Source organism: Oreochromis aureus, linkage group 19 (genome assembly GCF_013358895.1).
Source record: "Oreochromis aureus strain Israel breed Guangdong linkage group 19, ZZ_aureus, whole genome shotgun sequence".
NCBI classification, from domain to species: Eukaryota; Metazoa; Chordata; class Actinopteri; order Cichliformes; family Cichlidae; genus Oreochromis; species Oreochromis aureus.
In genome coordinates, this window is record NC_052960.1 from 10,297,731 (window position 1) to 10,324,700 (window position 26,970).

General features: G+C 42.3%; 3 protein-coding genes and 1 long non-coding RNA gene across 6 annotated transcripts; 2 read left to right on the plus strand and 2 right to left on the minus strand.

Moving 5' to 3' along the window:
• Positions 1–157: 157 nt before the first annotated feature.
• On the minus strand, positions 158–13,148 carry hivep2b (HIVEP zinc finger 2b). Of its 2 annotated transcripts, XM_039603492.1 has the most exons (7): positions 12,737–13,148; positions 6,270–10,176; positions 5,511–5,668; positions 5,165–5,340; positions 4,913–5,011; positions 4,037–4,824; positions 158–2,747 (listed from the first exon to the last, which is right to left on the minus strand). In XM_039603492.1, the coding sequence occupies exons 2-7, from the start codon at positions 10,074–10,076 to the stop codon at positions 2,328–2,330; spliced, it is 5,448 nt and encodes a 1,815-aa protein (XP_039459426.1). In that variant the 5' UTR covers positions 10,077–10,176; positions 12,737–13,148; the 3' UTR covers positions 158–2,327. The 2 variants fall into 2 exon arrangements, with proteins under 2 accessions (XP_039459426.1, XP_031592946.2); XM_031737086.2 differs by lacking the exon at positions 12,737–13,148 and having other exon boundaries at positions 6,270–10,899.
• Positions 13,149–13,414: 266 nt separating this feature from the next.
• On the plus strand, positions 13,415–17,303 carry LOC120434886. The gene is made up of 2 exons (XR_005609412.1): positions 13,415–13,642; positions 16,526–17,303. It is a non-coding gene; the product is annotated as an uncharacterized LOC120434886 (long non-coding RNA).
• Positions 17,043–21,523, minus strand: fuca2 (alpha-L-fucosidase 2). The gene is made up of 7 exons (XM_031737017.2): positions 21,183–21,523; positions 20,345–20,532; positions 19,855–20,194; positions 19,560–19,770; positions 18,636–18,826; positions 18,406–18,511; positions 17,043–18,264 (listed from the first exon to the last, which is right to left on the minus strand). Exons 1-7 carry the CDS (start codon positions 21,371–21,373, stop codon positions 18,127–18,129), a joined length of 1,365 nt encoding a protein of 454 aa, XP_031592877.1. The 5' UTR covers positions 21,374–21,523; the 3' UTR covers positions 17,043–18,126.
• A 90-nt stretch (positions 21,524–21,613) lies between these two features.
• On the plus strand, positions 21,614–25,513 carry LOC116318094 (putative deoxyribonuclease TATDN3). 2 transcript variants are annotated; one of them, XM_031737025.2, is made up of 10 exons: positions 21,614–21,756; positions 21,839–21,871; positions 21,958–22,031; positions 22,113–22,197; positions 23,705–23,767; positions 23,850–23,959; positions 24,485–24,540; positions 24,637–24,749; positions 24,955–25,035; positions 25,223–25,513. In XM_031737025.2, exons 1-10 carry the CDS (start codon positions 21,703–21,705, stop codon positions 25,364–25,366), a joined length of 813 nt encoding a protein of 270 aa, XP_031592885.1. In that variant the 5' UTR covers positions 21,614–21,702; the 3' UTR covers positions 25,367–25,513. The 2 variants fall into 2 exon arrangements, with proteins under 2 accessions (XP_031592885.1, XP_031592884.1); XM_031737024.2 differs by having other exon boundaries at positions 24,958–25,035.
• The last annotated feature ends 1,457 nt before the right edge of the window (positions 25,514–26,970 follow it).

The window sequence follows — 26,970 nt, forward strand, 5'->3', positions numbered from 1 at the left end:
TCCAATTTTTCACTGTACCCTGAAGATAAAATGTGAGCGATTTCATCTGAAAACCTTCTCGTGCGAGCTCTAATTTAAACAGCGGTGAATAATGCAGGAGGAAAGGTACGGAAGCCGTGAAATAAGCTGCGACACACATTCTTGGGTTAGAAGTATATTCTTTTAAAACAATTTTGAATTTAATCTGAAAAAGTAGAGCACCAAACAATAAATTCCTCATAGCATAAAAGAGGCACTCCGTCCTGACTAGCCAGATTTGATGCAAATAGCTAAACAACAGATTGGCTACTGAGGTTGTTTTTTTCCCCCCTCGAAAAAATCTTAGCTTAGAGGTAAAATGATTTGTCCTCTGTGTGTTTTACAGGATTTCCATTGACATGAGAGGCACAATGCAGTTCAGTATATATGAATACAATATTAAAAAAAACACAAACACAATCTGAATACATAATGTATGCAAAAGCAAATAAAAGGCTTCACTTTCCCTTCACATTTTATGAGCTATCTGCACAACAAATGAAATTACACAACCATGAAATCAAAGCTACATACACCTTCAGAAAGGAAAACACAAAATTAAAGCAGTGCACCTTTAAATCTTTTATGTAAACATGAGTGAACAAAGTGTTGTTGTGTTTTTAAATTTTGAAATCTCAAAAACGGATAATCACTTAAAGATGTGAGTACATTTTTTTAAAAAGATGAGACACGCTGTGTTAGCAATCAGCCTCATTAAACCTCTGCCATTACATCAGCTGCAGACATTTTACCTCTTAAAGAGATATAAACAATCCACATAAAAAGTTTTCAGAATTCAACACTGCAAAAATAGTTTAAATCATAAAAATACACATATATATATATACAGAGAAGAAGTAATGCATTTGGTGAATGATTACTTACATTGTGAGCTGAAGCACAGTAATAGTCATGCTTTTAACGTCATTACCTTACTATTACTTACAGTAAGTGATATTGATTCATCCAGTTACACTTGAAATGCAAGAAAATGTACTATTGACTGATCATTGTAGCCCCTTGGATTCGTGTGCAACGTGTTTTACACAATGAGAAAAGAAAAAAACAACTGGAATGTGTCAAAAATCACAAGAGAACAAACTGTGTTTTACTCCCCCATTTCCTCCACTGACCGAGTCAGTTAAAACATCAAAGGTAAAAGGATGAAAGTGCATCTTTAAAACTCATTAAATGCTCATGGTCATCTGTATAAGCATGAAAAAAAACTGTAGAGACGACATGAGATCAAAAGCAATGCCAGCGTAGCTCACTGCATAACTGCATCACTGCTGCATAAGTACAGATATACCATATAAATAGTAGTCAAATATTTACCAGTATCAATAAGTGCTTACGTTCTAATATATAAATACATCTTACAGTATTCATAATTACATAATTACCTCCTCTATTGTTGTGCAATAGCAAATCCCATGCATTTTTACCAAGATAAAAACCACAACATTAAGAAAATTTGCAACATAGGAAACTTTTTTTTGTTTCTTTTAAGCTTGTTTCACATAAATAAAGCTGCGTCCGTCTGTCAACAGAACTGACGGGGCAAGAAAGAAAAGCTGTCCTCTGAGCAAACACTCTGAATAAAGAGTACCTCGACCGCTTTCCGTAGTTCTCCCTCTGATAAAGAAATGAAGAAACGCAAAATAAAGGCACAGACCCTCGCTGCTTGATCAGAAGCACCAAACTGCACAAGAAGCGTCTACTTAAAATTTGGTCAGACTGTTTCATAATACACATACTTTTCCCCTTATAAATAGTCTTTATTTACTGCACTACTGCATTACACCTTGATATGATTACATAAACAACAGTCTATTTTCAAAGTACACACAGTAAAATACACTGTTTGTATGTATCTAAGAAGGAGTATATGTTAAGGACATTTGTACAGAATTCATAAATATAATTTATGTGCAATTGTACGCAAACTACTATGTCAGACAAAGGCATATTAGCAGAAAATCTTTCCATATTGCACCTGAACCCATTAATGATTCTCCACCTTGCAAAACACCCTGCTGCTCGTCCAAGTTTTCCAAAAAGCCTCTGAAGAGAAGAGCTCATCGGATGCGGTGGCCTTCTTCTTCACTGAAAAGATATGACCTCCACTCATTTTATCCACTTAAGAAGATGTCTCGGGTATGTGCAAGACCAGAGGAAGTGTTATTATATTGCCTCTAATGGGATAAAGATGAGGTCATGTGCCTAAAGGGCAGAAGGTGACAAGGTCGCAGGTGTAGCAGGGAGGTGTCTTTTCCTTGATTAACCCGAGAAAACAGACAATGGCGGTTCTAATGAGGGTCTTCTGTGGTAATCTTCAGCGAGGCGATGGCTTTCAAGCAGGTCTGTACATTCTCCTCTTGTCTGCTGTCTCCGACTTCAGGGTCGAGGCTTTTCTCCTGAGCGGCCTCGTGGCAGGACAGCTGGCCGTGGCCTCTGATGTCCTCTCCTTCTGTCTCAGGACTGAGGACAGATCCCTCCCTGCTGCTGCAACATTGGCCTTCGCTGCTTTGGGGGCTTGGCGCCACAGAGGGGCTGACATCAGTGCTGGAGGAAGGCGGGGAGTGTAATATCTGGAGCCCGCCAACAGGAACAACGGGGAGCAAACTGTGGGCCTGCTGCTGGGAGTGAAGAGGGAGGTGGCTGAGGATGTTCTGATGATGAGAACTGGCAGCACCAGGCAGACTGGAAGCCAAGCTGCTCCTTTGATCCTGGAACGACACATTGGCAGAATTAGCAGCAGTTTCAGCATCGCCAAGATAATTTCTCATGTGAAAATATCTTAGTTAGAAATCATGAAGTAATGTGAATGTTGAAAAATGAAAGCACTCAGAGAAGAAAAAACTTCTCTGCCAACAGAATATTCTACTACTTGTTCTTTCAGTGCAAGAAAAAGAAAATGTATGTGTGCTTTTCTTTTAACTAGTGAAACACAAATAGCTAATTCCATGCTGAAATATACACTGGTTGCTAGGGAAAAATGTGGGGGTTTTTTGAGTCGTTGGTGAGTGGTTGCTGGCTGTCGCTAGGTGAAAATGGCCGTGAAGAAGGTAATGCACCAAAAACCTCCTTGTGATTGGTGGCTGTGCCGAAAGTTTGTATTTACAGTTTGAGCCACATTGTTCGCAGCTTCACTGCTGCTTGACAAGTATTTTGAGAGTTTTGCACCTGAGTTGCCATCTTCCATGCTAATTATGCACAACCTGCTAACGCTAAAAGCAAACACAAGAAAGTTTGTGGTGTAGCATTCTAGCAACTGCCAACAACCAGTCGCCAACCATTTGTAGAGTACACAGTTTTCTGAAGCAACCGGTCATTACCACTGGGTAACTGGCTGCCCCCTGGGCCTATGTGAATCCGACTTTTGTAATCAACTTAAATGCAACTGCCAGCAACGTCCAGCAACAGTTGGGGGATAGCCTGTGTGACTAGGGCATTAGTGGAGAATAGTGTTCAGTATTGGTAACAAACGCTAATGATCAGGGTGCGCTTACTGTAGCAAGTGTCTAATCTGCTGAAAAACTAGTATCAACCATACAAGGCCAGGTCATGATAGCACGACATTAGCTAGTCAACAGTTGTGCTTTATAAGCTAAGTATTTACTGACTTGAAAATTATTAAATTAATGCAAAAAAAAAAACTGTCCCAAAAGAAAAAATGGCGATGGACTCGACTCGCCAACTGCTAGCAAGAGTTAGCATGCTTGTTTGCTAAGCTAAAATTTTAAACATAGTTACCATTTAACTGTGCCTAGATTGGTATCTTATGTTGTTCAAGTTAGATACACTAGTATACAAGAATATAACATTTCTGAAAAATTTCTTAAATACAGTGTATGAAAATATTTTTTGTTTTTACACCACACATGGTCCATCTACGTGTACCCAGATTCAGCAGAGTTTGCTGTGCTATACACTTGAACAGATTAACAATAAGTCCTTAAAAGCTCTTTGTTTGTGTTACACTTGAAGTGGCTGCAGAACACGCTGTGCTACTTACCATTTCCATTTCAAAGGCTCCTTGGTGCTGAGCCATCTCCATCTTTGCTTGGTGTCTGGTTTTGTCACCGATGCCTTTATGTTGGTGTGAACCTCTGCGTGGTGAAACGGCTCTTAACACAACCCTCTGCCTGCCTCTGACTGAGGATTCCCGCTTTCCAACAAGCTCTATACCGGGAGACATGGGTCGTTCAATTGAGACCGGGGAGGGATGTTGGATGGGTGTGAAGCTAGGTGAACCGGGCCTCAGCGGAGAGGTATCCCATCTGGGAGAGGAGCGACCACGTGGCGAAAGCTCCCTCCTTGGGGACGGGTAACGTAGACGTGAAGGAGAGGGCTCCCTGATGGGAGACTCCCAGCCAGGAGAGAGTAGACAAGATGAATAAGGGTCAAAAAGGAAGCTGCTGTGATCTGGAGACAGCATTGTCAGAGAGTCTTCATCCACGGATTTCTCTCTCTGGTCGTTTGCAAGAACAGGACGATGATCCAAGCTCGTACGTCTACCGGAGGGTTGCTGATTGACATCGACTCCGGGCAGAGATGCGAGGGAGCAGCCGTGGATGGCAGCAGTGGCTGTAACTGACAGAGAGGTAACTCCACACGGCTGAGGACTCGTGCTTCTTGAATGTAACTTCGGAGTGGAATCACCCTCGTATTCATCGTCCTCATCGTCATCTTCATCAATTTCATCAGCTTCTTCATCCATGCCGTCGGAGTCCTCGGCGTCTGAGAACTGATGTTTGGTCGTCGCAGCCACTTCTGTCTTGGACTTTTGCTGCATGTCGTCCACTTGAAATGAGAAACACATTAGTTTAGCTGGATTTGTTGCACTGACAGCTGGGCATATCTACAACACTTACATACATCCCAGTCTTACCATGTTCCTGTATCTCTGTCTCATCCATCGTCACTGAAACTCCCAGTTCAAGACACTTCTTCATGTGCGCTTTTGACTTCATGTGTTTAGTTAGGTTTCCTGTAGAAATAAGGCAAATTTGTTGAAATTAAACACAACAGAAAGTGAACTTTCGTACATTTCAGATGCTTAAAAAAAGTTAATCTTACAACTTTTTTTTATCACTGCTACAGCTACAATAACTCACTACTCTGTAAGAAAAAAAATGCTTACCTTTAGTTTTAAAAGCAAAGTTGCAAACCCTGCAGATATACGGCCGCACGTCCGTATGGGTCCTGATATGTTTTTTCAGCATGCTTGGCTTCTTACAACGTATACCACACTCCTCACATATGTATTTACCCCGGCCTCGACCTCTAACATATACATAGTCTTCATTGGATTTGTACCTGAAAGAGAGAGATTCATTTCTAATAAAGAAATGCACAAAAAGCACAGTCGTAAACTGCAAAAAGAGCATGGGCCAACAGATACTTCACATACTAGCACTCTAATATATCCGCTGCATATGCAGTCAGCAGAAGTGACAAGTGTAATGGTAAATAATATCTCGACTGACCCTCCTTCAAAGATCTTAATTCGTGTTGGCACAGACTGGGTTGTGGCAGCCTCCCTCTCTTTCCACTCTTCTTTGGCAGTTTTCACTCTGCAGCTGATGTCTTTCACCTTCTTCCCGTAGGTGACGTCCACCTCTTTGGGCTCCGGTTTCCTCTGCAGCTGAATCAGATGAACAAACATTGTGTTAACATCCTTTTTAAGTGGACACCATATCGACAGTGCAACGCGATCCCACCAATATTGTATGTCACACATGGCATTGCACAGCATGTTTTGCAAACATGAACTATGCCACTGCTGGGGGAAAAACCCAGCACAGGTAACTCTGATCTTAGTGTTAAATTTTATGCTTTTTATCCACTGAGCACAGTGGAGAAAAGTACCAAGATTTGGACTTAACAATTACCTTAATATAATTATAATCTCTGGTATTTTCATCTCCAAGACATATTTTTTTAAATCAAGACCATTTGGCGATTCATAGTTAAATATCATTATCAGCACCAAGCAAATGCTCGTTCCAGGATCTTTCCAAGGAAACCTTCTGTCGGTTGATTAAAGTGTGCAGTTTGCCAAATTCTGGGTATTAAGATCCTTAAAACTTTCTGCATTTTAAACAGTTATCTTCTCACAATTATTCCTGATTATATCAGTGATTACTGATATAAGATATACAATAAATAAGGCTTTAATTCAATATCTCAACAGGTGTTTAAAACACCAGTATGCTTTTGATCCAAAGACAGGATCGTTTTCTTACCTGTTCCATGGTCTGCCTCCACAGGATGAGTGATGAGACCAGTTTCCCTGTACCAGGCTGGCACATGGCAGCCATGGTGTATATAACCTTGTCTCCTCTCTGTCTGGACTGCAGCAAAGCCAGAGCAGCGCTGGTGCTCACTTCAAGAGGGTTCGGGTTATGGGAACTCACACGCCAGGTGGCGTACACAGATGAGAAAGGGGCGGTGCTGTGAGAGCAGCTCGGCGTGGTGTAATTGAGATAACACCAGCTCACACCTGTCGTCGTGCGAAGACTTGGAAACTGAGATAACAGTCCTGAATGCTCAGAGTCTGACATCAGGATGTCTTGACTGGTTACCAGCTGTGCCACTATATCCATCTGCACTCGTTTCTCCGTGCCAGCTTCTTTCACTTCACTGACTGATATCATGGCGTAAGGAGGCGAGCTTGCATCCATGGAGCTGCTTTCCATAACTGACTCTGCGCCGTGGTCCGTGGCCTCGGCCTCTTTTTGCTGAAGTGTGATAAATTTACTCCTGCGTGAGTCATTCTGAGCATGAGGTGTTGGTGCACCCTGCATCCCTGACCTGTGCCCCTTCTCTTCACTCAAATTACATTTTCCCAATTCCACTGCACTCAGCTCCTCTACAATCTGCCCAAACATCCTCTCCTCTTTCACACGCTTTTGCTGCTTGACCTCCATGAATAGGTCCAGGCTGCTGGCAGGGGATAGCATCCGTTTGTTTGCACCACCACTGGAGGCATTAGTGGTTGAGATAGTTCTGGAGGTCAGAGAGAGAGGGATGCCTGTCTTGAGCTTGGCTGATGACAAATCAAGGGCCTCAACATTGAGGGTGTGTGTTGTAGGTGGTTTTGTATGAGCCGATACATTATGAGAATCGAGATTCCCAGAAATTCTTGAACTCTGACTCTGAAGGGTGGACGTGGTGGAGCTAACACTGTCATACTGATTCTCAAAAATCTGCGACACTGAGGTGTATGTGATACTACCGTAGGATGGAACATGAGTCTGAATTCTTACGGGAACCATCAGGCTCGGATGTGCAAGCTGAGGAAATGTACTCCCAGCTGAAAATATTGGCAAAGTCTGCGGCAGGATAGTGGCGGCAGTGAATGAAGAGGAGATGCTGCTGAGATACTGTGGAAACACTTGTGATGGGACTTGTGTTACTTCGCTATCCATATTCAGTGACTCCTGCCGCACTAAGTTTCCCTTCCTTCTCTCTTTCACAGAGTTTATGTCCACGTGTCTAACTTTGGATGTTGGAGAAAGACTGCCATAGTCAAATGATATGCTGCGCACCTCTGGGAACTCCTTGCGCAAGTTACACGGCGCCTGCTCTGAGGAGGAGCGTCTCATTTCATGTTGTTGACGCTGGTTGAGCACTGAGAGGGAGTGCCCACTCCCTGGCACAGCTAACAACTCTAATGGTTTGCCAAATTCATCCTGCCTGGCTGGAGAGACTGACTTCAAGCTCTCTTCCCTGTCAAACGATAAGGTGGAGCTGTAAGATAAGTTGCTGTCTTGACTGGGGCTGCGGGACAAGCTAGTGCAGGCGGACTCAAAGCTAGATTCACCAGAGGAGTGCTCAATATCAGCTAAGCGTAGCCTTTTTTTCTTTGGAGGGAGTTTTTCCGGAGGGAATTGTGCTAAAGTTTCACTCCTTTGAGGCCACTGAAACTCCTCCACGTGCTTCTCTGGCTCCTTCACCTGCACCTCAGGAGCTTTTTCTGGACTGTCAGGCTCTACTGTGACTCTAATTTCTGGGACTTGTATGTTAGACTGCCGCACAAGCTTGGGCCCCAATTGAACCGACTGCCTTAATCTACTGTCACTTCGCTCCATCTCATATGATTCAGAGGCCTCCATAGCTTGATATTTGTAAGATTCTGAATGTTCAGAGTAAGGCCTGTTTATTGAGTTTGTGTGCTGGATAACTGAAATTACATTCCCTAAGTTTTTTCGAGCAGACACCTCAGGGCACACCGATATGTCCATGTCACACCTGTCCATCTGTGAATGGCCTTTCCGTAAAGCCATAATGCCCAGTGCGCCTTGTTTTACATCATAGTCCTTGCTTGAATCAAACATCTCCTCGCACAGTTCATGATGGCCTTCGTATTGACCCGACAAATCCTCCTCTTCCCTTTTTTCCTTCCGACGCTTGCGCGTCGCCAATTCCATCGCATGCCTCTGATGGCTCATACTAGGCACCACAGAAGGGTAGTTTTCCATTTCCAGTCCTGAGGGTGAAATGCCACTCTCACTAATCTTTCCGTGACTGTCAGTGTCAGTATGGCCATCTTGCGCGGATAGTTCGAAAGCGGCTTGCCGCCTGAGTCTCCTCATGCCGCCGGTGCTTGTTCTCTCATCAAACGAGTGACTGCCTCTGAGTGCTTGAGGCATAGTCAGACAGACTGCTGAGGATGTTGGCATTGAGTTGCTTCTGATCAGAGGCCCCACATCAGAGCCAGCATCTAATAGGGGTTCTTTTACCTCTTCCCTTGTGAACGATTTTGTGTTTATTTTGATTGATTCAACTGTGTCTTTTTCTTGGGTGAAAACACGGGAGACGCCTTTCTCTGACCGTTTGCCGGTATATTCACTCGTGTCTGTGCTACAAGCCGCAAAAGCTGTTGCCTGCTTAGGGCTTGGCCGATAACACTTTCCAAACATAATTTCTTGGTAGGACTTTGCGTTAGTGTTCGGAGGGCCGGTCTGGTGCTCGGCACTCTCAGAGCGAGAGAAGTACCCGGAGTCCGTGCTGCCCTTGCTAGACTGACTTGGGAGGGACAGATTGTGGTCAGAGTCACTGCTTCTTTTTTCAGACAGCCGGAGTGCCAGCCTCTGTTTGATTGTGCAAGATTGAATTGCACGACTAGCCTCGGCAGCAGCAGAAGGTGCATTGATTTCTTGGGGTTGGGATGAACCATCCTGAGCTGACATTGACGTGGCTCCCTTTTTCTGAGCAATGAGATTTAGTACTTTTACAGCAGTGTTATCTGATCCCTCCATTGGAGAGTCCAGCAGCAGCAGCGGGTCATTAAGAGTGTCCTCGTCCGTGTCTGTGCTTTGCTCAGCATCAGAGAACAGCTCTCCTTCCCCTTCAAAAGACCCTTGGTCTGTATTGGCATTGTACGAACCGAGTTCTGAGAATGGCACCGTTCCAGCTTTGACTGAGTGAGCATGAGACTTTCTGTGTTTGTACAAATTACTCTTGGTTTTGAAGGAGAACCCACAGGGAACACACGGGTAGGGTCGTTCCCCTGTGTGCGAGCGAATATGTTTCTTGAGCACGCTGGGTTTGGCACATGCCCTTCCGCAGTAATCGCAAACATACTTCCCAGGCTTTTGTGGTTTCTGTTCCACCTTGCACACCGTTTCTGTAAGTGGATCCATCCCTGAATTTGAACATTGTTGTTGGACTTCAGGTGAACTGGGGGACTTCCTGTGAGATGTGGGTGCTGGGGGCTGTGTAGAAGCTTTCTGTCTGCCACTAGAAAACTGCTTTGTGGACTGTAGTGGGTATGAAGATACCTCATAGTCTGGATGGCTTGTGGACTGGGCTTGAGGGTGCTGATCTTCTAATTGCAGTGATTTCCCTGAGTCAGACATTTCTTTGAAACCACACGTATCTTTGCTCTGAGCTTCTTCTAGTTGTTGGTGCCACCCTTTGGCTTCCAATTCGACTGGTGGTCTCCGCCTACTCTGTGCAACCTCCGATGTGCATTTTTTCTGTGCAGCATTTCTGTCCTGACCCTCAGTGGAGCTTTTTACCCCTGCAGTAGTTTCAAGTGACTCCATGAATCCAGTGTCACTTCCTTTGCGATCGATTTTCAAGGACAATAACTGTTATGTAACTTTAGTAATATTAACATACATGTGAATTGCAGGGAAGGGTCATCTGAAAGAAATAAGAAAGAGTCGTTAGGATGCAATAACATAAACTAGGACCACATAAATATGCAAGAAAATTATCGTGACAAAATAAATGAGGCAGGAAAGTCTGTGTGTATGTGTGTGTGTGTCTGCGCTTGAAATTGAGAGCTATTCAAGGCTGTTTCCCAAAAGTCCTCCTAATAAAACTGGAGTATAAAATTCATAATGAGCTCCATCACAGCAGGAATGGAAAAACTGGGTCTCTTTACCAAGGTAAACCCTGGCACCTAATTTTCTGAAGCTCTGTGAATGTGCATATGAAGAAGTATTTAACTCTTTACCCTTTGAAAGCCTACTAGGAGTAACCCTTGAAGGTCCCTTCAGACCTGAGTGTTTTCTGTCATATTTCAGGCCTGGTTATGGAACAAAATCACTGGGTGAGTGAAGGTGGTCTCTACCAAACCACATCTTTACTGATATTTACTGAGGTGTCAAAACTGATCATTAAGGGCACAGGAGAGGTTGTCAAATGATGTCCTCATGGGGAAACAAGCCAGTACTGTAATGTGTAATAAACAGTTGTATATGTTTATTTTAATTGTGTGTATGTGTGAGGGCTCAATGGGAAACACTTTCAAAGTGAAGAAGGCTGTCCTTTAATGTGGAATGCCACTTTTATTCAAACATTTAGGCACCGGGTCACCATCACCCCATCCCGAGTTAGAGATAGTGTTCAGCTTTGGATCAAATTTTAATCTTTTTGGATAAACTTCAAAAATAACTGTAATGTATAAAAATTAATCTGAAAGGTAATTAATTATGTTCTAGTTTGTAAAAAATTCATCTATTTGTATGGCTCATAACACAAGCTAACCCTACATTGTATAGGTTGCCACTGGGTGTTACAACAGGTCAAAGGGAATGAATAAATTCAGTTTTAAGCTCATGTGTTCAGCCGTGGTCGACATTATTGGCAATTATGGGAATAAAAACTAGACTGAACCAGACAGAAGACAAGGCTGTTATTGGAAGTAAGCATTTTTTGAAGTCTGGTGTGTGTGCTGAAGCATGCCAGTCGATAGTCTTAAATCAATGGCAATGAAGTGTAATGAGCCCGCCTGCACCTTTAAAGCCTTTTATCTAAATCCAGTATCATTTCATATCGCCTCCAGTGGGATTCAAACCTTCCAACCTATCTGAGTCACTAGTGTCCGTCTCCACAGTGAGCTGCACAGGACCACACTCTTCACTGTAGGTAAACATGCAGGACTCAAGCGAGAAACATCATGATGCCTGTGGCTGAAGTGAACTGGTTACACTTTCACTTCATACCGTGGGGATGGATGGCCATCTCAGGGCACGTCATTTTCATCTTCTCAGTATCAAATGCTGTGTCCTCCCTAACGACGTTATGTAATTTTATCTGGTACAAACCCTCTGAGTTCCCTTTAATTAGGACATCCTTCGACTCTCACTCTCTTTCTCTCACTCCCTTTCTTTCTTTGTTAGCACACCACCACACTGCTCAGGCATAAAAACCAGAGGATATGAATCCAAGGTGACTCTTGAGATGCCGAGACACGCTTGAAAGCAGCAGTAAAGATGATAATCTACCTTTTGTGTTCTTATCCAAATGCCCATTCCCCTCTTTGAGCTCATCTTTAGGGTCTCTGCTGTCAGACAGATTTGAACGCTTCCTCCACATACAGGAAAAATAATGAAGGCATATGAAGGATGGTGAGGAGGTGGAGGGGCAGCTTTGGATTGGAATGATCCATGTTTCAGCGGGGAGGTTTAGAGAGGTAAACTAAGCTGGAGGGTGCCTCGGGGTAACAAAAATTCAGAGGCCTGGTAGGGAGCTCCCTTTCAAGGTCGATCTGACCTCATTGCTTAGTTTCCATCCTCTGTGAGCCACCAGAGGAGGGAAGAGGGGAATATGGGTGCAGAGTGACAATGAGATAAGACCCTCAGAAACAATGCATACCTTTGAACTGAGCACGACAGGGAGGAAACAGAGCCGTCACATTCAGAGTCTCATTGACAAGTCTCTGAGCGCATTCAGACTTTTCCAAAAAAAAGAGTGGGCCAGCGCACCTTTGAAAGCCAAATTCCTCTCACTCCTGGCAACAAGCGCTAACCTAAACGAAAATATGTGACACAGCAGCAATGACGTGCAACAACAGGAGGCAGGTGGGTGGCAGTAGGTGTGCTTCGGGATGACTGTGGGCTGACTGTGGTACAGTATGTCCGCATGGATGGAGAAACGACTCTGTGGAGACATTTATCTGAACCGCACATTCGCTGGGCACATCCCTTCACACACAAGGGAGCACGGTGAGCTACGGGAGAGCATCGTTATGCCGCTGCATTACATCATTAGGGGCTAAGTTGGCCATTAAAGGGAATAGGGCTTGAAGTCTCACGCTGACAACAAATCCATAAATATCATAAGGAGACGGCTGGCTTTAAAGTCCTGTACGACAGCATGCAGAATGAACCAGCAGCTCTCTCACTGTGATCGGAGTGACACACAGCACACACACAGCAGCTGGCATTCACATATCAAATATAATCCTCATACAAACCTGACATTTGAATAGTCCCCTGTCCCATATCGGCAGTCACATGTGACATTCCTCATACTGCATAGTCCGTCTCTCCATTCTCCTCATGTCCGGGTGGCAAAATGTGAAAGAAACGAGCGAGGTAAAAGTCCCATCAGTCGCGAAGCTGCTGGCCGACTGGATGTACATTAGAAGATCTATTGATGCGAGCTAGTCACCAGAGAAAATACCCAAGCGTGACGTGCGGACCCAGGCACAAAAATAGCAAAGGGGCCCAGAGAGGGATACACAACAGCCCACGTTTAAGGGCGCTTTTCCTCTCCCTCTCCCTCTCGTCTCTCCGTGCGCTTCGCACACTCCGCACACAAAGTGGGGAGCGGGGCTGTCATGATCCAAAGAGCTAAAGCATCACCCATCCCTCACAGCTCAAATTCATTCAGGTACACATATTCATTAACTATTATTATCTATGTAAAATGCGTCGGACAGTCGGTAGGAAGAAATGCAAAAGCGCTCGGCTGAAAGACTCTAATCATATGGTGCAGCGAGCTCTGAATGTACATCTCCTACAGCGTGATCCTATTCAGCGTGTGCATACGGAGAGGAACTCAATGAATGTGGCTGGCTGCGAGGCTGCTGCAAAAATTAGACATGTTCTCTGAATTCTGAGACACCCACAAGCCCCGTTCAGAGCCAGTTCTTCCCGTCACGACAGGATTTGCTTTGTGAATGGAGAGAGTCGTGATGAGGGGTGTCATTAACGCGGCAAAAAAGAAAAAAAAACTAGGACAATACTGCAGATTATGTGCAGCTGCGAACCTCATCTTGTGAATCACATGTGCGAGTTTAGTTGGTGCCATTTGGAGCCTTTGCATTAATGCAACAACTCTGCAGTGAATCTTAAAGACTTCCTCTGAGCAAGATTCAGTAAGAATTAGTGACTTTTGGGCCGCATTGTTATAGTCTGAGCTTTAATTTTGCAAAACAAGAGAAGAAAGACTAATTGCTTAATTCTATTAACGTAGCAGTTACAACTACAGTTTAATGTATTTACAGTTTGCACGTAACCCTGTTACACATAAGCCTGTTGCTTATAATTAAATAATTGCCTGTGATGTTTCCTGATCAGGTTAATCCACAAATTTCTGTAAACAAAGGGTTAAAGATTTGAAAATGACTCCAGTATTGGCATATAATGTTACTAGTCACCTTTTACATCCTTTTTTGGCTTATTGTTAGATAACAAAATGTGGCACATTGTACCCAGGTAACTACTGCTGTGTTACTTTGTACTTTCTTGTCTATTTTTAACATATCTGATTGGCTTTTGGAATCAAAATCATACATGAATATAGATTAAACAGCGTCCTTTAAAGCACATGACAAACATTTGAATTTGACTTGAATTTTAATGTGAAATTATCTTTGATTAGAGGCCAAACCATCTGATAAAATGTGTCATAACATTCGTTTGAAGCTGCAGGTTTTGCCATCAAACACATCAAACGAGGTCTTTCCGTGCTTTTGAACTGATTTGTGATCACCCCGCCTCAGCCATTTGTGTGAAACGTTGGCCTTTCGACACAATATAATTTACAGAACTTCAGATACTACACCAGGCTTTGACCCTCCTCCTCGTCCTCCTCGGTTTCACTCTTTGCTCTTGGGTGAGAACAACTGGAGGCTTCTATGAATAGGAGTCCTTGGCTTTGGGCTTGCACCAGCTGTGCTTGCTGTGGCTAAGACATGTTTCACAGAGGTCCTCCTCTTAATGCAAAGCTTACACAACAGAGCAACTTATGTAATGACTCGCTGTTGAACTTCACCTCAGAGTTCAAAATCTTATCCAAATGGCAAGCCTTTTATTTCTCTGCAAAACTGTAATTTCACAGAGCATTTCTTCAGAAAAACAGCAACTCGCTGTGTGCTAGAGAAGCAGTGAATGCAGAGTCTGTGTATTGACAGAGTCCCTCCACAGTATGGAATTGCAGAGAGCTATTATTAGATATAGCCTCTAACAAGCCAAAGATGAAGTTGAAGCTAACTAACTGCAGTGCAGCTGAGATCCATTATGCTGTATTCAGTATCTACAGGAGCGGCACTAAAATGGCTGATACTCAATGTGCAGTGAAGGTCAAGTCGTGAGCCTCTATAAATATAATGGTCTGTCCCTCAGGATGTTCCACACACTGCTTGGCATTTCCACTATCTAAAGCTACGCCGTGGCTCTACTGACCAGCTCAAATCTGCCACAAATCTGCATGTGATTGAATGCCACACATGCACCTGACTACTAGCGGGCCTTTAATTATATTAGTCCTAAATTAGAAGGGCAGAGAGGGGGGTTTATGAATGGAAGGAATGAGGTTTTCCTCTTGGCTCACTGTAGTGGCAGTCATATGGCAGCCTGAGATAAGGGGGGGGCTGAACCCGGCAGGTTGAACAAACACAACAACATTAAACTAAAAACCTTCTCACAGAAGCCATCAGTTCATTCAGAAAACTTCAACCGATTCACTTTTTTCATCAGCCGTCCACCGCTCCTTTGTCCGTCTCTTCAAGTCAGCCTCTCGAGCAGGCATGCTTATGCCATTATCACAGCAGTACCTGAAAATAATCTAACATGATTGTGTGTTTCCATGGCAACCATGCCAACGTCTGTAACAGTTTCCCAGTTCCTGTCTACATATATAATTACTGCCTGCAGATTACAGAAGCAAGACTGCAGAAATGAGCCGGCAGTGTGGGCATCAGCTGTGTCGACCACACAGTGAATCACGCAGTTTTACATTTTCTGTGCTGATTGGTAATAAAATGTACACGCAGTCCCAGTGAGCATGAAAAATAATAGTTTAAGAAAAGGGAAGGATTTGGCTTTGTTGAAGTCTTGCCTTTACTTCAAAGTAATATGCAAATTCATTGCTGCCGGAAATGGAAAATAAGTGGGAGAAAGTCAAGATGGCAAAGTACAGTAACATGTCTGTTTTCAGTTAACTGAATATCATTATTCAGTATTGCAAGAAAAATCCTTTTAATGTCTCTGACACCACTAACAAAGAATAAGTTACATAAACCTAATGTACTATGCTCAAGTCAGTGCTCTACATCATTTTATTGCTGCTTTGCCTGGGATCATTGTCGAGTTTTTTGGACATGTGGCCTCACATTTGACTCCAGAGGAAGGGAGGAATTCATGATCGACTAAATGACTACACAGTCTCAGAACCTGGGCTGCAAAACAAACTCAAATCATCTCCTCTCACCACCATTTTTGCTTATATGTTGTGTTTGATTTTCTCCAAACATGGCACCGTATGCATGCATAACAGCCAAACATCTCCACTTTGGTCTGTCTTTCCAAAGAAAACTGCTCAGGAGGTCTTGTGGTTTGTTCATATCCAGTGTTGCAATCCTAAGGTTTGCTGCTGTGTTCTTTTTAGAGAGTAGAGGCTTTTTCTAACTGTGCTGTCATTTAACATGCTAACTCAGGCCTGTGGAGCCTTTCTTTGTCACACTACTGTATATGCAAGTAAACTCCACAATATGCAGTCCAAACAGAACAAATACATCAGTGTAAACAAGTAAGTTCTGTTCCGGTTGACTAAACTGAGAAAATAATCCACACTGCAGTCCTGCCTTTAAATCAAAGTTTAATTTTTGACATCTCAACATTTCTGCTTCAATCTTTAAAGCTCAGCTGCACTTCCCGGGTTCTCCCAGAATGCAGAATTAATATGTGTATTTCACTATTGTTGTGCGTCCATCTGTGCACGCGTTTTGCATCCTTACATCTCTGTTTGTTGTGTTTAGGTGATCAGCTGCGATGTGCGCGTCTCAGGCTGGGGATAGCCTGCTGAAATTAGGGTATGTGTGTGGGGTGGGGGTGTGCACAGACGTGAGAACCCCTTGCAAACCCCCCATCAGCACGTCATGGAACATTTGCAGAACAGGGACCTCCCACCTTAAAGGCGTGCAACAGAGAGCAGACACAACAGTGAGATCTGCCCTGCACCGGACTCTCTGTCTCAGTCGACAAATACTCCTGCAGCTGCTGTGGTTTCAGTGCAGAAAAAGAGCAAAGACCAGCTTTGAAAGACATTCTGCAGAGGTTTACCGGTCAGCGTGCAACATGAAAATAACTTTACTGCTGCTGCAGTTTTCAGAGCCAGAAGAGGATGTGTTGTTTTCCCGGGTCATCTGTGCACAGCGGGGGTGCATAGATCTGTTTTGCACCGTCAGACTGCTTAAAATGTCCCAGGCGGCTGGGGTGTTACACATGTTGACACAAGGGGGCGCCAAAGGGAGGCAACAAATGAGATCAAGTCAGTGTAATCAAGGTTGACTTTATTGAAACATTTATTAAAAATTAATCAAACCGACCAGTGCAACAGGCTTAATAAACTTCCCACAAAGCATATCTCAAAGAAAAGCAGCAATTTCACAGTGTTTGATGTCATTGGTCCCAAAATGACAGAAACTTGCCTGGGTTTCTGGGTGAGAAACTAAAGGAAAACCATGGTCTTCTGTGTAAAAATGTCAAGCAGGCCCAGCTGAAACTCTATCAAGATAGCAAGAAAAAAAAAAAAAAGGTCTTACAAGTGAAAAGGGATTCATTAGGAACAATGAGTAAAGCAATACTGGCATTTACAGGTAGGGAAAAGTTTATTAAATGGAATTGGAAACTGTGGTCAACACCGCACATTTGTTGACTCTGATGCTTGTGATTTGGTGCGATTTGTACGGGAAAACAGGAGGAACTCTTCCTCGGGCTACTGAGGATGTCAGTGCAGGGCATCGTCTCACCCCGCAGCAACAGTCGGTCAGCTATTACATGAAGAGGGATGTTACACTGGATCTGCAGGGCATAGCCCCAGTATTACAAAGATGACTGCACATTTCAGAGCCAGGGGTGTTTAGAGACATGGAAATATTAATCAGCTTTTACTATATTAAGAAAGAAATGTACTAACTTAAATGTTTGCTCCTTAAAGTGTAGTGACCCAGCGGATTACTAGCTTGCTCTGAGGTCACTGAAAATCAATACAATGTTGTTCTGAGTGATAACTCTTATCCTGTAATAAAAATTTCTGCCCTGAGGAGTATAAAAGGTTTCAGTTTTGAGGAGCATAAAAATGATGGTCTTAGAACACATATTTCTGGACTGACAGCAGTTTCCCCGTCACCAGAAAAAATTTTGGGAATATCTTTTAGAAGTACAAAGTTCCATCTCTTCATTTAGTTTCAGACACTTATGGAATAATTGCCAATGAAGCTGCTCTGACATAATTATTTAATACTCTAAGATATTTCATATTGATTTTTTCCTTTAATTTGTCACTCATCCGTATAAGCGTATGTATAATCCTTCCTTTCTGCTCCATCAGTTCCTCTTCAAGTGATGTGATTTTCCTTTAAGTGGCACCAGTCAGCTTCAGTGTCCAGGCCCACTGGCATGGCATCTGGCTAAAGGACAGCTGGGGCAGGTGAACCTGCAGCCCACTGGGCTTTACAGGCTCCCACTTCAGAGGGCCATACCCAAGAAGCACCACCTTTTTTGTTAAACAAAAGGAAGTTATGAATAAAGTTCAGATCTCAAACAAGGTTCTGCATTTTATTGCCATGTACACTAATACCAGTTTATATACAAGAAGCTGGCATCGCAACATTATTAGGTATTGAGTAAGTCTTACCTGAGTTTGCCCAGTAACCACTGGCTCATTGAGAATCACTGATCCATTATTTGGCCACTTGAGTAAGATGGAAAAGATGGTTTTTTCCTGGGGTCTGAACGTGTACCTGTTGAAGATTAGACCCATTAATTACCTCTGATTTTATCTATCTATATCTATCTTTCTATATCTTTTAATGTCTTTCTATATCTTTCTATCTCTAGAAAGACAGAAAAAAGTTGGGGACCCACCACAAATCTGGAGTGAGGCTGTCATTCTGAGCTCGCCATGCTGTTGTGTTATAGATGGCCTCCCCATTCACTTTCAGCCACTGACCAATCTGCCTCAGACGCTCCTCAAAGATCGGAGCAATTCTTCCATCATGTGTGGGGCCAATATTCATCAGCAGGTTTCCTCCACAGGACACAGTCTCCACCAGTGTCTGAACCACACACACACATGGACACACATTAAAGTGGGCATGTCTGGAAATTATTACAAGCGGATTTTGACACATAAACATGAACAAACAAAGCCACAAAAAGGGCTCCAGATCAGCGTTTCCATCTTTGACCCTTGAGCCAAAACGAACTTCAATCTAACGTGACCGCTCCCTTGTCTGGGTCTGGAGGCGTGTTTTAAAGTAAAACAGAGGAGAATCCTAACATTTTTAACCACAGAATGGCATCACTGCTCAGCTGGCTCACCTTGGCTTGCAGAGCGACCCTCTGGCTATAGTTTCTAACTTATTTCTCTAGTGCCGCTGACTCAGGTTGAACTCCCTTATATTCTCTCTATCCCATTTTCTTTCCTCTTTAATGCCACTCACTCATGTGATGATATTTTGTCATTCATCTTGTTGTTGTTTTTTATTGATTTTACTGTTTTAATTATTTTATCTTTTTGTAAATTACACAGACAAGTCTTGCATTTTTGCATCTTTTTAACTTGTTGATTTAACTCTAATGGGTTTAAATTTTTAAGTGTCGCAATGATATGTTTTTGTGACCGACAGCTGCTAGTAACAAAATGCCTAAAGATACAATTTAAAATCGCAAAGTCGTAGGAAATGTGTTAAAAAAGAGTAAAGAAGCATTAGCTAAATTTCCCAATGAGTCATTTAATCACAATGAATCTGTTTTAGTTTAGAGGTGAATACGATTTTCAGCTCTCACCGACACAAGCTGATCGATGGTGAGGTAATCACTGAGAGGAGCGTTACGTCTGTAACCCCAGGACTTTTTGTCAATGGTCATGCAGTTTTCCCATTTGTGCTTGAGCAGGTGTCCTGGCTGGTAGCGATCAGAACAGGTGTAATATCCACCGTGTGTGCAGATGGAGCCATAGCCCCACCGATCATTCGTCACCACCGTGTCACGTACTGGACTGTTGAGAAGACTTCAGTCAGTTCAGTTTTTATATCCATGATGGGGAAAAAATCTAAAAATAATACACATTTTGCAAGTTTACCTGTCATTATAGAGCCAAGCTAAGAAACCAGTGCTGTTCCAGTACTTGTCAGGTGCATCTCCATCTCCATCAGACCACAGCACCTCTGGTTTGTACTTGACAACAAGCTCGTAAAGCTCAGGCAGCGTTTTACTGGTAGGAAAGTAGTTTGTAGTGAAGACATTGGCAGCGTCCAGCTCAAAGAGCGGGTTAAACCATTCGAAGAGGGAGTGATACAACCCTACACGAATGTCACCGTTATTGCGAAGAGCTGTCACCACTTCATCCACCAGGTCTCTCTTTGGTCCAATATCCACCGCATTCCAGTTCCAGGAGTTCTTTGAGCCCCAGAGTGTGAAACCTGACAAATACACCAACAAAACAGAACATCTCTTGTGTGGTTGAAGGACAATCATACATCACTGACATCAGACTACTTCTTCAGAAAAAAAAAAAAGAACACTGTAGCTGGTATTATATAAACACAGCGATACACAAAAATGTGGTGTACCTTCATGGTGTTTTGTGGTCAGAACGATGTACTTTGCTCCTGATGAGGCAAAGATGTCGGTCCATTCTTTGGCATCAAAGAACTCAGCAGTGAACAGCGGTGCAAAATCCTGATACTTAAAGTCTGGAGGATAATTCCTCTGCATGAAGTCTACATATGGCTTTTGCTTTTGCTTCTGCCAGTACCACCTGTGAAACAAATGAAATGCAAAATCTGTCAAGATTGTGTACCTTGCACGTAGAACCTGTGGCCCATCGTTCAATGTGTCTGCTTTGCTTGAAGCAAAACAAATCCTGTTTTTGCAGGAATTCTCTAATGACATGTGACTTCTGAGCTGTTTGGCATAAGTCAAAGGTCGGACTTTCAGTTGGAATTGTCTGCCATATTTCAGACACCTCAGAAGTCACATGTCAGAAAAACAAAAACAGGACAAACTGGATATTGTTTTGTTGAGGGGGGTTCTTAGCAAGGTATCATTAGCAGTGCAGCATAATACTTGTTGTTTTTGTTTGTCTTGTTTTTGTCTTTAAAAAACAGCTGCAGTACATTATTGGATAGAGCTTGGTCCATGCTCTATCCAATAATGTGTGGCATTTTTACCGGGTCACAAAAGTACAACAGTGGCAGTACAGATTAAAAGTTTTACAGTTTTACCACTGTAAAATTTGTAAAGCTGTAAAACTTTTAATCTGTACTGCCACTGTTGTCATCATGTAAAGCATATGGGATCTCGGAATTCCAGTGAATGAGTTGTTCCCTGGATTTCACAGACCCTCTTGCCCGCACTGATTGTCTGCAAAAGTTTAAATGATCTGGTAATGTCAAAAGAAGAACTCACCAGAACCATTCGCTGCCAAAGCTCGGGACAGAAAAGACACCCCAGTGTATGAAGATGCCGAACTTTGCCTGGTCATACCATTCTGGCAGCGGTCTGGAGTCGATGGACTTCCAGTTGGGTTCGTATTTGGCATTGTTGGCCCCGATCTGCAGGATCAATAAAAGCAAAGGAAAGACGGCTAAAGCTCCCATTTCAGTGCGGCACACAGATCTGACCTTACTCTTCAGACATCATATGACTGAAAGTAAAGTTGCGGAACTGACAGTGGCATGAGACCAAAAAAAACAAACAAGGAAGTCAAAACAAAGGCTGGTTTGCCTTGAAGAACCAGGTACGTTTGATTTGTTTCCGTTTACTTACCGCCATCGTTCAACCAATCATTTCTAAGAGAGCACCGCCCTCTCGAGCTGCGCAGTGTTATCGATCTTGCGCACTGGCGAGCCCACACGTGCACATGCGCAGTCGGATTTTATTGGCGGAAGCGGGTTTGTTTTGATTTTGAGGGCTAAACAACGTCCACATGCAAGGCTACGTTGACTGCCACTGTCACATCTCTGCGGGGGATTTTGACAAGGTATTAGCGCTCGTTTAAGGACTGGAAATTCATATTTTACCTTTAGCAAACTTAATTTAACCTTTCCACGTTTTTTCCCCAGGATGTAGAAGAGGTGATCGAAAATTCAAAAAAGGTGAGATCTTCGTGAGAAAAAGCTGAAAGTTAGTCAGATATTTGTTGTTTTAAAGATAATTTCTGGTTGTTATTACTCTTGTCCAGGCTGGCTTGTTGGCGCTATTAGCTGTGGCCGAGCATTCAAGGGAATTTAAGAAGATTATAGAGTTGTCACAGAGGTACCCAGCACTGTTTAAATGATGATGTATCTGTACTGTATAGGCCGTGGTTTTGTAATTTCCTGCTGTACTTTTCTCCAGGTATCCAGGTTTCATTTTCCCCTGCTTAGGAGTTCACCCTGTTCAAGAAGTGTCCCCCGAGCAGCAGAGAGGTGCTTGCCTTCAGGTAGGATTGCTGCAGTTTAAAGGCTTGTTCCACCCATGCTGTTAACATAAGCTGGTGTCACAACCACCTCCTGAAAACAGAAACCTTCATGGATTTGAGAATTTATAGTGCATCATATCATAGAAATGACACTAGTGAAGGTTACAAATCACCTTCTTATGGCCTCTGAGAGTGGACCCAGTGCTTGTGCTTGTCCTGGTACTCAGTGCGGCATTCAGTACCGCTGATCGAAACATTTTACTTCAGAGATAAGAATACAGCTTTGGCTATTAAATGAAATACACTGCCCTAGTTTGAATTGTATCTGTTTGTTCATGTAAACAGGGAGTCTTTACATGCAAACGTTAGTCATGGAGTTCCACAGGGTTCTGTGCTGGGACCAATACTTTTTACATTGTACATGCTTCGCTTTGGCAGCTATATAAGAAAACACTGCATGCATTTTCATTATTTTGTAGCTGATACCCTGCTATATTTATCTATGAAGTCAGATGACACAAATTAATTAGTTAAACTACAGGAATGTCTTCAAGACATAAAGACCTTGCTGAGGTCTAATATCCTGCTTCTAAATTCAGATAAAACTGAGGTTATTATATTCAGCTGTAAAAATCAGAGAAACATGGGGTCTAACCAAATACCTAGTATGGATAGAATTGCTTTGGCCTCCAGTAGCACTATGAGGAATCTTGAAGTGCCTTACAAATATGTAAGATTGTTTCCTTTTATCTGTGTAGTGTCTAAAAGTAGGAGCATCCTGTCTCAGAGTGATGCTGAAAAAATAGTTCATGGTTTTATTACTGCAAGGGTGAACTATTGTAAATTATTATCAGGTTGTTCTTAAACTTCCCTGAAAAGCCTTCAGTTGATACAAAACACTGCAGCAAGAGTACTAATGGGGGATGAGAAAGACAGCTCATATTTCTTTGTTCACCAGAAGGCCACAAACACAACAGCCAGTTGATCCGAGCAGTCATGTAGAGCGTAAACAAGTATTGTTGTATTGTGGCTTTATGAAAATAAAACATCCATCTAGCCACCCATCGTCATCTGCTTATCAAATTGAGGGTCACGATGTGCTGGACTGTATTCCAGCTATTTTAGGGAGAAGATGGGGTGCACTCTGACAGGTCACCAGTGTGTCTCATTATTAGTGCTTCAGTTTGATCTTAAAAAAATCAATCGTGGTACTCAGCAGTGGAAAAAAACAGCAGCGCTTCTTTCCTGAAATAGTGGGGATGATTCATTCTTTCTGCCATTTTGCAGTGACTAATAGGCTCATTAAAGTCTCGTACCACTAAGAACCGCAGATTGTAAGGACGACTGTTGTACAAGAATGGATAGACAGTTAATTTGTCTGTGTTTCTCTTCCTCCACCACAGCTGTAGTTTTCTCAGAAAACAGTAAAAACATTGTCATTTTTACTGCTTGTACATTTAAAAAAATTGATGAATTATTTCTGGTTTATACAGTAAGATTCGGGAGTGTGTTCCTGTCTGTTTTGCAGGATCTGGATGCTGCTTTGCCTATCATAGAGAAATACAAAGACCAACTTGTTGCCATTGGAGAGGTAAAGATTGAGCATCTTTGATTCAACTTCTTTGGTTTTCTTTATTAACTACAATGTTATTACAGCTTGTTTACTGTCGTAGGTTGGTTTGGATTTTACACCCCGGTATGTCAGAAGTGACACAGATAAGGAGAATCAAAGGCTGGTCCTGATTCGTCAAGCACAGATAGCCAAGGAGCTGGACCTCCCTCTGTAAGTCTTGACTTCAAGACACCACCATGAGATATTTAGTATTAAAGCTATTCTCTGAAATTCATTTGCTACATTTATTAGCATCTTTTAAGCAAAGACTAATTAAGAGCTTTCCTAGGAGGTGTAGCAATATATACAGTACAAATATTAATGTTTTTGGGTTGTTGTTTTTTTTAATAGAAGAAGAGTCTTTCAGGCACTCCCTTATTCAGAAGAGGTCTGCACAGTAGATAGCTTTGCATATTTGATTTGGTAGATATTAATGCCAGATTCCCTTCACAACACAACCCTAAAGGGATCTGTGTCTTCTCCTGGTATCAAACCAGGAACGATCCATACATTCGGCAAATGTGTAAACTGCAATTAAAGTGTAAAAACCTAAATAAGACAGAGAGGAACTCCATAAGAAAACAAAAATTTACATTTGCAGAAATGAAAGGTTTATGAGACAAGGACCACCACAGTATATTACAGAATCCTTCTATAATACATTTGTTCATTTGTTTTTTTAATTTTTGCCTTTAGAAATGTTCATTCAAGGTCTGCAGGAAGACCCACCATCCAGCTCCTGAAGGAGCAAGGTGAACACCTAAGTTTATTCTGTCTGTTTGCATGTGAGTAAACAGTTTTCTTGAGTGTTTGAGAAATAAACTGCAGTCCCTTTGTATTGCCACTAGGTGTCAAAAAAGTCCTCCTTCATGCTTTTGATGGGAAACCATCTGTTGCTATGGAGGGAGTGAAGGCCGGCTATTTCTTTTCTATCCCTCCATCCATAATAAGGAGTGAGCAGGTACAGCCGAGCATGCAGTCAGTTTATCTGTCATTCGTGTGTAAACAGACCAAACTAGTTTATTTAATTGACACAGGTAACAGTTGTATGTGAGTATTTACACTCCCCACACAGCACTGGCGTGTTGACTTTGTTTTCATTGGTTGACTTTATCACATTGAGCATTAATGATTTATGGTGATCTGTGTGTGTATTTTCCACCAAGAAGCAGAAACTTGTGAAACAGCTGCCGTTAGAGAACATCTGTCTAGAAACTGACTCTCCAGCTCTTGGCCCAGAAAAACAGGTCGAGTATTTAAAAATTTCTTATATTATTCTCTTTGTTTGGGAGCAGTTATTTAATATTTTCTTTATGTATTACAAAGAAAATTGTATAACAAATGTTCTAGTTTCTAGTTTGTTGTAATTAATATAGTTGATAATATGATAACTATAAGAATCAATACAACGATTGTCCCTTGTCCTGACTGCAGGTGAGAAATGAGCCAAAAAACATCTGTGTGTCTGCCGAGTACATCAGTAAGATCAAAGGGGTGTCGCTGGAGGAGGTGATGGAGGTGACGACACAAAACGCTCTCCAACTCTTTCCGAAGCTGAAGGCTGCCATCAGACCTTGACGGAGAGCACAAAGAATATTTTGTCTATCAAGAAATGCCTTGAAGGATTTGCCAAGGATAAATTATATATATGATGGAAACAAAATGCCCTACGGTGTAAAAAGCAAAACAAAAACGTGAGAAAATAAAGACGAGTTTATAAACTCACATCCAAGTTGTGCTTTTTTTGTGCATTTGACACATCTGAAATTCCCGCCACTGACATCCTGCATGTCAGTTTTATATCCTAGCATAAGCAGAGCAGTAGCAGTTATTTCCTTGATCACTTCTTCAAATTAAAAGGCAATTCATCGTTAACTTCATGACAGCTGATGCTACCACACTCTGATGGCAAAGTTCACAGCTGCATGGGGTAGTGTTGCCTTCACGTGCACCTCATAATTTTCTGCATTTTCACTTTTGAGCTGTTAAGTTTTTTTTTTAAACCACTTATGAAACTAAATTTATTTCTTGTTTTTTTTTTTTTTACAAAAGAACAAATTGAACTCAGTGGTCAGTTTACACTAGTGGTACACTAAGATAGTTTAATACCACAAGACTGTAATCAATTCTGCTTTCAGACTAAATAATAGAATTATGTCTGCTGCTTTTGTGTTTGCACATCTTAGATTTAGGAAATCAGTGAATTGATTTGATTTGTTTGAGTTGTGAGATAGTTAGATAAGCTTCAGCTGAGTTGTACTGACGTGCCGTCTGGAGAAACTAGTTCAGGGCTATCTCTAGCAGATTAGACCTCTGTAATGGACTTTTGTTCAGTCTTCCTAAGACAGTGATAAAAAAAGCTTCAACTTATCCAGAACGCAGCTGCTAGAGTCTTAAAGACTGAGTGTAAGAGCTGAATGTAATCCAGCCAAGCAGTTCTCAGATTACTGCACAGGTTCATTTTGTCTGCCAGAGAATAAATTCTAAAAATATTATTGCTTATTCATAAACTTTTAAATGTTTTTACCCACAGTATATTTTAGATATGCTGAACTCTCTAGATCTCTCAGACTGGCAGATTCTGAGTTACTCTAAAATGAAACTGAATACCTTTGAAATAAAGTTTCTTTACCTTCTATCAAACTTCAAGAAAACATTGTATTGCATCATGATTAAATGATATTTAAAAAAAAAAAAAAACATTCCTTTTGTCTATGTTGAAATTAGAGGCATTTCCAGAATTTTTTTTTAAAAAATGGGGTGTCACGAGGGACCAAGAAGCGCAGAGGGCAGGGATAGCTCAGTAGGTAGAGTGTCTGCCCCATGATCGGAAGGTCGGGGGTTCGACTCCACTGAACGGCTACCCTGAGGTACCCCTGAGCAAGGTACCGTCCCTACACACTGCTCCCCGGGCGCTGCATTGGTGGCTGCCCACTGCTTCACTGGGTGAATGGGTTAAATGCAGAGGAGTAATTTCCCTTCGGGGACTAACACAACACACTTTACACTTTACAGAGGCAGATGTGCATTTTGTTCCCCTGTGTTCTGAAATACAATTTCAGGCTCATGTGCATATCATGTGTCCTATTGCCGATTTTTTTGGGTAAAAAGTGATGTTGGACATGAATTTCAAGACACTTATTTTGGGAAAGTGGAAAAGGCATTTATACCTTTTCTACTTA